Source organism: Oryzias melastigma, unplaced genomic scaffold (assembly GCF_002922805.2).
Source record: "Oryzias melastigma strain HK-1 unplaced genomic scaffold, ASM292280v2 sc00952, whole genome shotgun sequence".
Lineage (NCBI taxonomy): Eukaryota > Metazoa > Chordata > Actinopteri > Beloniformes > Adrianichthyidae > Oryzias > Oryzias melastigma.
In genome coordinates, this window is record NW_023417537.1 from 1 (window position 1) to 10032 (window position 10032).

A 10032-nucleotide genomic window follows, 5' to 3' on the forward strand; every position below is an offset into this window, starting at 1 on the left:
TAATGTGTCCTCGATGGGCATCATTCCTCCCCCTCCTCCATCTTCTGACCCCAACTGGAACGAGGTGAAGCAGAAAAACGCTGTCGTTAGTGAATCAGTCATGCTTTTTACTTATTTAAAACACTCATTTAAATTTGTATTTTAATATTCAGGTGGCAACGAGTGAAGTCACAAGAGAAGACCCTAAAACAAATTTCGTGTCCAGCGTGTCCACGCTGCTGCTGGTGGAGGAGCCCATCGCCGGAGAGTTTGTGGGCCCTCTCTACCAGCAACCATCACTGAAGGCTTTGGATGAGCAGGTGAGACTCCTACACCTGAGCTGACTGTGAGGGTTCTGTCACAGCCAATACTTTAAACTTGGGTTTAGGAGGCTGATGGAGATGATTTGAGCGGTGGTGTTTTTTTTATACAAGTCGATGTATGTGCTTTCATCTTCATATTTATTCAGGTTTTGCAATGCACTGATCTCTTCTGTCTGCAGGGTAATTGTGTCTCAGTGGGAGTGACGTCTCTCACTGTAACAGCCAGTCTGAAAAACAGCAGTGGACACCCAGTGGACGGGCTGGAAGGCAACACCACCATTCTATTCAAAACCTGCTGGGCCAACTTCACTGATCTGTCCATTCGCAACAGCGGTGTGTGCAGTTCTCCTTTACATTCATGTATAAAGTCAGGTGCACCGACAGTGACCGTTGTGGTTTTCTTTCTGCAGGTGAAAACCTCACCATGGTCTTTACATTGAAGGAGTGGGGGGCCAACTCAAAAGCCTTCTCTGTAAAGAACATGCCTACCACCATGCCCCCGCTGATCACCACCACCACGCAACAGTCCACCACCGACGAAAGCATCTTCAGCTCCAGCCCGGCCCTAACTGCTGGCAGTCTGTGTCTCATTAGCCTCATCTACGAGGTGGCCTGCTGCTCAGGCAGCATCCCCATATGTTAATGGTTCCTCTTCTAAAGGGTTAAATGAAGGATCACTCCACTCAGCTTTAAGGATGGTGGATAAAACTTGATAATTACTTTTCTCTTTTGGATTTTTATTCTCATGTATAGGAGCTGTAACACTTCCACTATCTATTAATCTGATCAGCCTTGTAGCCAAATTTATAGTAAGATGGTCATTTTTGTGGGGGGTTCTCTGTGTATGTAACGACTTCTGGTTTGGAGATTCTGCCTTAATATATATAAAAATTATATATATATAAACAACGGACATGCTGAATTGTGACCAAGATTCCAAGCCTTTGTCTGATAGCACTTGTGGGACTTTTTTATTTTAAAAATATATTTTATTGCATTTTTGTGACTATTGTCTGCTTATGTAATCATATTGGGGTTATCACCTTTAAATGATCTAAGAAAGCAGCATTGTTTTTTCAGTCATTCAGTTTCTTGAGGCCAATTGTTTTTCCTGTTATTTTAAATTCACAATTTGACAAGCTTTTAAAAACACTTCATACATATGAAGAGAAGATTAACTTTAGAGTTCAGATTTTAGGTTATTTCTCAAAAAAAATTACTTTAGTACAAACTTGCCTGTTTGTCACAGCTGGAAATTACTAATTGTTCATGTTTTTTCTCTATCATTGCAAGTAAAGTAGGGATGTTACCCCAGCTTTTATTTGGACACCTCGAATGCTGCCAATACATTTTTAAAAAGTTTGCTTTTTTGCCAAAATTGCAAGTCCTTACTATTTTATTAAGATCAAAATGTAAGATGAGTCAAAAATCCCATAAATTGTAAGACAAAAAAGGGGCACGTGATGCACTTTAATTAGCAGCTTCATTTTATAATTGCGTCATTTTGCAAAAAGGTAACTTATATAAACTGTTGCACTTTACGGATTGTTGAAGACTAAACTCTGCTTTCAATAAATTTAACTGTTTAAAGCTTTTTTAATGAGTTTTAATTATTATTTTTCCAATGGAGAGGGACTCTGTCCATGGTCCTGAAGGGCACAGATGTGTGTTTTTTAATTACTTCTGTGTGTTCCACATTTGTCCGCTAGAGGGCGACGTATAGCTCACTAAAGTGGGAACGTTGGGCGCTTTCAGCAGACAAAAAAACAAAAAAAAAACACCAATTTAAGCATTTTAAATATGAATTGTTACTAGTGGAGTCAGTTTTGTGACAGAAAAAGTTTAAAAGCTCAAACGCCTGTTTTCTCCTGCAACGGAAGCCGGTAGAGCGACACTTACAGCTGATCCCGCGCGGCAACTTCTTAAGGGGGCGTGTCCATCACTCTTTTTCGTGAAACTTTGCCCGTTTTCTTTACTGCGGAGGAGACACTTGCTTCAGAGCGGATGCATGCGGCTGCAGTCCCCCGGTCCCAGCTCCGGTTTCGGCTCAGACGTGAGGATGGACTCCTGTCACGTCTCCCTGCTGCTGTTCGTGTGGGCGATCCCCGGTTTCCGGTCCGTTTACCCCCCATCTGTCCAGAGGAGCAACACGGTGGCGGAGTTCCTGGACGCGTCCGAATATTTAAAAGACTTTCACTCGTCTTCTTCCCTAAACTTCAGACGTGCATCCAAAGAGTCGGTGCAGCCTCACGACTACATGCTGTCGATTTATAAAACCTTCTCCACAGCGGAGAAACTGGGACTCAACGCCAGCTTTTTCAGCTCCTCAAAGGCTGCAAACACTGTCACAAGTTTTGTGGACAGTGGGCAAGGTACGTATTTGGTGGATCTGCACTTGACTCATTCCTCAACAGTGGCTGACTTTACAGTTGGGGGCCCCAAGTGGGAAAAAAAAGCATGGAACCCTCAAAAATATGTTAATTATTTTATCGTATTTATTGAATGCCCTCATTTTTTACTTAATCACTTTCTAGAATAAACAAATGAGGGTCTTTTCTATAAGTCATTTAGAAAAGAAGACACTGAAACAAAATTACTTAAAGATCCACCCTGATTTTAAAAATCAAGTTTTTGACATTTTAATATGTTATTGTGGTGTTTTTTATCATGATTAGAGGCGTTTATAAAGAAATTTAAGCTTAATTTTGCATTTCTGAGTAATTCTTTATTCAAATTGTTGTGAATCAGGAGCAGAGGGAAAACAATCTGGGAGTTTAAAAAATAGTTTTTTACCCCAAAGTGTGAGAGGCCCCAGGTATATGCTCACCTAATGCTAAGTCCGCCCTTTTTTTCCTGTCAGACGTCATGTCTCTGAGGTATGTAGATGATCTCCATGAGAATGTGCCTGACTGTACTGTTTAATACTTTCCACAGATGACCTCCCACTCTCCCCTCTGAGGAGACAGCAGTATCTGTTCGATGTTTCAAGCCTCCCTAAAAAAGCAGAGGTGTTGGGAACAGAGCTCAGGATATACACCAAAGTGTCTGGGAATTTCCAGATTCCGGAAACGGATCCTGTTGACATCCAGCTCCTCTCCTGCCACGATAAGCAGCTGCTCGGCTCCAAAACCCTGGACCTGCACGACTCCAGCGGCCCGACGTGGAAGGTGTTGGATGTGTTGAAAATATTCAAAGAGCACCGGGGGAAGCGCTTCTGTCTGGAGCTGAGAGCCGTGCTGGACAAGCCTGAGAGAGAACTGGACCTGCACCATTTGGGCCTGCACCGGCACGGGAGGCCTCAGCTGAAGAAAGCCATCCTCGTGGTCTTCACCAGGTCCAAGATGAGGCAGAACCTCTTCAGTGAGAGGAGAGAGGGCAGAGCACTGCTGGACCTCCACAGGAGGACAAAAGAAAGGGGCCCCGGCACCACCGCCAGCAGGAAACGCAGGAGGGCGGCGCCCCGGAGCCGCCACGGGAAGAGGCACGGCAGGAGGTCCAAGTCCAGGTGCAGCAAGAAGCCGCTGCACGTCAACTTCCGAGAACTGGGCTGGGACGACTGGATCATTGCCCCTCTGGATTATGAAGCCTACCACTGCGAGGGTGTGTGTGACTTCCCTCTGCGCTCGCACCTGGAGCCCACAAACCACGCCATCATCCAGACTCTGATGAATTCAATGAACCCCAGCAACATGCCCCCCAGCTGCTGCGCCCCGTCCAAACTCAGCCCCATCAGCATCCTGTACATCGACTCAGGGAACAATGTGGTCTACAAGCAGTACGAGGACATGGTGGTGGAGTCCTGCGGATGCAGGTAGTGGCTCTGGGAGACAGGTGTGGAGGGGGGTGTCTTCAATTAGTGGGAATCTAACAGCAAAACCCTGATGACCTCCACTAAAAACATTGATGATGTCCGTCAGTTTAGATCTATTTAGTATTTGTTGCACAGACTCACTGATCTCTGAGAAATTCTATTTCCCTTAAACTCATAATTTCCTGCTAATGTTCTTTTTGGAAATTTGGATTTGATATTTTGTGCACTTATGCTGCATTTTAAGCTGCAGAATTTGTCCAAACTGATGCAAATGTCTCTTTTTTGTGTGTTTCAATTACTAATTTAAGAAAAATAAGTATTATCTTTTCTACTTGGTGAAGTTTTGTTTTTTTTGGCTCAGGAGGGAGGTTCCACCTAATTTATTTTTTTTTTACATCCTAATCCATGTCTATAGTTTTTTGTGTCTAAAAAACATTTTTAAAAAAATCTGAGGATCTCTGGAGATGGTGAGGGACCAAAAAAATGTGTTTATTTAAAACAAACATCTGTTTTATTGTAATGAAATAAAGCAAACACAATCCATTGATTCCAGGTACAGATTTGGCACAGTTCAAACCACAGAGGAGGACACATAACAATGGAGAACATGTACTCCACCCATGGCAAATTGTGGGACTCGGACTGGCTGTACTGAAATTTAAAGCTCCACTCCAATGATAATTGTGTTTTTGGTGTTTTTAACATGTTCTTGTGGCGTTTTTCTTGTGATGGAGGACATATATAAAGAAAATGAAGCCTAATATTGCATTTCTGAGTATTTCTTTATTCAAATTGTGAACAAACAGATTCATGAGCGTCTTCGTTTTCCTCATCCGAGTTGGTTCAAAACTGTTTTATCTTTAGATTTTTAAACAGAGGTGGTAGTGTAATTGAACAATAAGGTGGTTTTCTTTTATTTAATTATGTTTTCCCCCTTGGCTGATATTATATCCAGAGGCATTGTGGGGCTTTACTGCTCCTCCAAATGTAGACATGTTCTATAATTAAGCAAAATGATTGTTAAAGGTTTAATATAAGATCTACTTTTAAAGACATATTCTCATTTTCTGTTTCTCAACTGTGTAGTTTCTTTGCAAACTTAAATTAGTAACCTTTAAAGAAATTATGGAGTTAATTAACAATTAAAAAAAACAATTTTGTGACTAGGCTTTCTTAAATTATTATTTCAAATAGAATTTTTTTCTTTGATACAACCTAATAAATATGAACATTTTACAAAGATGTATAAATCCACTGTCTTCTAGAGATGAAAATTTCTAAGGTTTATTTAAAAAATAGATACAAATTCATTTTTTTCCACATGAAAAATCATTTAAAATCAGTGCATTATTACCCCATCTAATGAGCAACGATGCACGCTTTTTGCAGAGACTTCTGGGAAATTTCTTGGGCACTAGATTTTGGAATAGTAGACCTGAACACCCTAAAGCTCTTGTTGAAGACTAAAATGGTCTTTTCTCCAAAGTGATAAAACAAACCAAGCATGAGAACGGTCTCTAACTTGGGCTCTGAGATGTGGAGGGGACAAACTGTAGACTTGATGGACGTTCAGATACATAGAATTCAAAACATTAAGCCGCCCTTTTCCCATATGAGGTTGAAAGTCAAATAGTTCACGTTCTCCAAGGCTGTGGACGTAAACACTGTACACGACTCTTAAGAAAAGAGGGAAGAAATGTGTGTGGTGCTGTTGGGTCTGTCCATAACTCCAAGGAACTCTGTAAAAACCAAAAACAAAAAAAGAGGGGAAACAGGTTTGAAGCAGCTGCTGGAAGTAGGCAGAGAAGACAAAAGGCTGGAATGTGCTGTCTCTATAGGGGTGTAAAGAGGCGTCTCTGCTCAGTGTCGTCCTTTGGCAGATTTGCTGTGAGATGGAGCAAAATATTTGCCAGTGACACAAAAGCGAGTGTAAATCCCTGGCAGGAATCGGCCCTCGTTAACTGAGGGAGAAAATAGGGGCATGTTTCTGTTTTATCATGACAGGGAAGTCGGGAAGAAATGTTTCACACATGTCCACACCGTGCAGACTGAGAGCTGAGAGGGCATGAGGGCCAAGGTCTGCTGTAAGATATTTCCAGAAAACTATTTCAAAGCGTGAGCAAACTTCAAAAATATTTGAAGTAAAGATATGTAATTACATCACATAATTCCCACACATGTGCCCCTGTTGAGTTGGTTTTTGTTTTTTTTTAGTAAGAAGTCATGTCACCTTGACCCCAGAGTTTGTTCTGGTGGAGGCAGCATGTCACTGACTTCAGAGCAGCTCGCGACAAGAACATTCTGCTGCACAACGTTTTTTCCCCCGCAGTCATTTATTTTTTTTAATTGTTCAAATTGTTTCTGCAAACTCAAAAAACCCTGTCACTCTGCCTGTCGCCTCAACAAACTACAAGAAACTACATTGCAAACATCTGATTTTACAAGATTGTTTTGTTCATCATTTATTTCTGATTTTACGACTTTTGTTTATTTGGTGTCTGTTTTAACCTCTTTAGACCTGGAGTCCACATTTTGGGTTTTATTGCCCAAAGTAGTTAATATTGCTTAACTGGGGCCCTGTGACTGTGTGTGCAGAGAGTTAGCTCAAATATTAGCTCAGGTCTTAAGAGGTTGAATTGTTGGAAGCTAAAGGTTACATTTTTATGGAGTGTTTTGTACACGCATAGAAATAAAATAAAAATAAAAATCTTCTAACAAGAATTATTGAACTAAAAAGTATAAAATAGATGTTTGATTCTCTGCTGCATATCTTGCGTTAAGAATGAAAAAATCGTTTAAAGACTAAATTTAACCTTGTTTTGCATCATTTTTCTGATGATGGACATATATGAAGAAAATTAAGAATAAAACTGGACATCATAGTATTTTTTATTTAAATTATTGTGAATAAGGATTTAAAAAAATGAAAAAAAGTTAATTTGTCACAAAGAAACACACTGTGCAGGCCACAAGCTCCCTTCTCTGCTCCATTCCGATGCCCTTGTAGATTTGTTTTCATCGTCCGAGCAAGCATCTGCCTCAAAACTGTACGGCTGGAAAGTTCCACTATTGTTCGCCTTTTTTTTTTGCACTGCAAATGTTAGGTTAGGTTGGAGGTAGGAAGGGGTATCAGCAGCACAGCATGTGATCAGATATCTCAATTATGGATGATGGGAACTCAAAGGGAAATTGCAGATTAACTCCTGCTGCTCTGCAGAAACTTTGTCCAAACAAACAAACAAAAAAAAAAAAACACTGGGAACAGTTTTAAAATAGATTAAAATATGATCAGAGTGGGACTAAAATAAAGACTAGGATGATGAAACCAGGTATTTGCCTGTTATTTCCATCTGAAAATGAATGCTTCATAACTGGACAATCCACCTTTACAGCTGAAAACAGCCACACCTGTTGTTTTCAGAGATGATATGGGAATGTTCCTCTGGCTTTCAGTAAAGACCCACTTCATCTCTATAGGACAAAGATGAAGATTTTCTAATGCTATAAAAGCACAACTGTGAGAGTGCTCCCCGACTCTGCAGCCTTTTACTGTCACACGGGGATCTAAATGATGAGGACACGCACATGTTTGCAATATCTTCCTTATAAGAACGCTTACATTCAGACGCACCTGGCTCTGATTTGTCTGAGATAAAGCGTGTTAGCGTGTGCACTTGACATCAGTTTTTTTTTTCTTTTTTTATGTGTGCATAAAGATTGTTAAAGAGCAAAGAGAGAGGAGGCTAAAGGAAGGAGGGGAGGGGTTGTAAGTAAAAACAGAGCAACTGTCGCTCACATGCCCAACACAGAATGATAATCAGGGCCCCCGGCCGCTTTGTACACCAGCAGCTTTGGTTTTGGGTGACAGCGCTGGCAGTGTTACTTTACAGTCCGTCTGCAGCTGGAAATAAAAGCCAGACAACCCCGGACTCCCGAGCCAGAGCCAGTCCTGCCGGTAATTACAAGAGCCTGCTGAGAAACCTTTAGCTCAACCTCAGGCCGATCGCTGATCATCACCGCCCGATCACATCAAAAGAAAATGACACGGGGCACAGGGTGGGTCATTAGAGTCAGTTTCCCCAAAAAAATCATTGTTGAGTGGTTGATTACTGATACTGTTTGCTTTTTCTTCTGAAATCTCAAAAGGGAGGGACTGTGATTTAATTGGATCCAATCTCAACCTCGGCCCATCAATCTAATTGTAAAAGCAAGAGTCATCTAGGTTACAAGCATAAATCCAGCATTGTATTGTAAGAACGTCTTTCCCATACTCCTTTCTACTACTTAAAGTCTGAGGTCTCTGAAAGCCTGGGAGTTACAGGCTGCAGCCTCCTCTCCTCACATGCATCATTTTTTTTTTTTGTTCTTCACAATTATCCTGGTCATCCCGATAATAAATTAGGATAAAATGGGTCTCAGCCTTTTCCTTTGGCTTGGATCTAAAACAAATGTGGGAAAGTTTCACTAAAAGGATCCATCGGTCCTCCAGGAAGAAATCTCATTGAATGTCTAATGTGCAGACAAACTTTAAGGTCCAACAGTTTTGTGAGCAGTGTAAATGTCACAGAGTGTCTTTAAAGTGATCCCTAGTAGTCTTTTAATTATGATTATGCCATTTGTAGCCCAAATTTTAAAAACCCGTCATTTTCTAAAACATAGTTTCTGAAGAGCTGCAATAAGTTAATCAGAAATTTGTCTCAGAGTTGTGAGCAGAACAAAGTAAGCCTTTACTCATTTCCCATCATCCTTTTTTTACACTCTCTCCTGCTAGCTTATAGGCTAACATTAAAGGTGTAGCTAAAAATGTCGAGTAATATTGGAACTATCCAGCTGTTCAGTTTTGAGCCAGATGACAGCTCAGATGAGGAAAATTAAGACGTACTTTCATTGATGCTCTAGGCTTTTTTTTTTTCCAGAGTAATTTATTAAAAGAGCTACAGGTGCAACAAGGTTCATTATTTTTTTGCAAAAGTCTATTCTAAATCCATTCTGAAAGGAAAATATGACTTAAAGTCATCTTTACCGATTTTACCATCCAGTTCTGGGATGGTTTCACTCAATATTTATGTCCAGCATCCCCTTGACCCCTAAAAGAAATGGAGCAGGTTTGAAAATGGATAGATATTTATTAAAAAATATATCTTAATTTAGTTATTTGGGCCAAAATTAGAAATTTAGAAAGTCATTTATTGCCCTAAAAGCACCAGAGAACTGTTGGGGACAGTATGAATTGAGACGGTGTGTGTCTGTGGGTCAATAAAAACCTAAAAAAGCTGTTATTGACTTTGAAGCCCTTTGCTGTTTCAGGGAAACCCAAAACTTGACGGAAAGCAACAAGCCGGTGCGGCTGAAGCCGGGGAGGAAATGCAGCTTGACACTAACAGGCTGAGAGAGGAAGTGTTGATGGGCTGAATTAAAGAGGAGGAGGGGGCTAAAGAAGGCCTGCGGTTGGGTTTTGTGGGGGCATGACACTAATGTTTTCTACTGACAAGTCAAAAAGGCCCCCACTGCCATGCCACACACACACAAACACACACCATACACACAGACGGTCATAAATTCATGCATTTATTCACAGAGACCGTCCACCCTGAGCTGACAGCGAGGGCAATTTCCCATGCATACTTGGGGAGACACATACACAAACATCCCATTCAAACTCAAAAAGTCAAAAAGTTTCTCCAGTCAGGATTTGGTAAACTTTCCCACAGAGGTTGACTGAAGTTTAAAAAAGCCCATCAGTCTCCTGGAAGGAAAACTAATAATAAAGGTTTAAGCATATTTCAGATGACTGTGACTCAGAGGTAGACAAGCTGTCTGTTTCCAATTATGGTTTTAACCAGTCAGAGGAAGTGTGTGGTAACTTCAAGAGGAAATATTTTGCATGTCAGGGATGTAAAAGAGAAGCTTTGTGATATC

The 10032-nt window shown here is 40.9% G+C and overlaps 1 protein-coding gene across 1 annotated transcript; it reads left to right on the plus strand.

Annotated features, from left to right (window-relative positions):
- The first annotated feature begins 156 nt into the window (after window positions 1–156).
- Window positions 157–4908, plus strand: LOC112138249 (growth/differentiation factor 6-B). The gene is made up of 4 exons (XM_024260813.2): window positions 157–299; window positions 482–635; window positions 713–2674; window positions 3237–4908. The coding sequence occupies exons 3-4, from the start codon at window positions 2311–2313 to the stop codon at window positions 4115–4117; spliced, it is 1245 nt and encodes a 414-aa protein (XP_024116581.2). The 5' UTR covers window positions 157–299; window positions 482–635; window positions 713–2310; the 3' UTR covers window positions 4118–4908.
- The last annotated feature ends 5124 nt before the right edge of the window (window positions 4909–10032 follow it).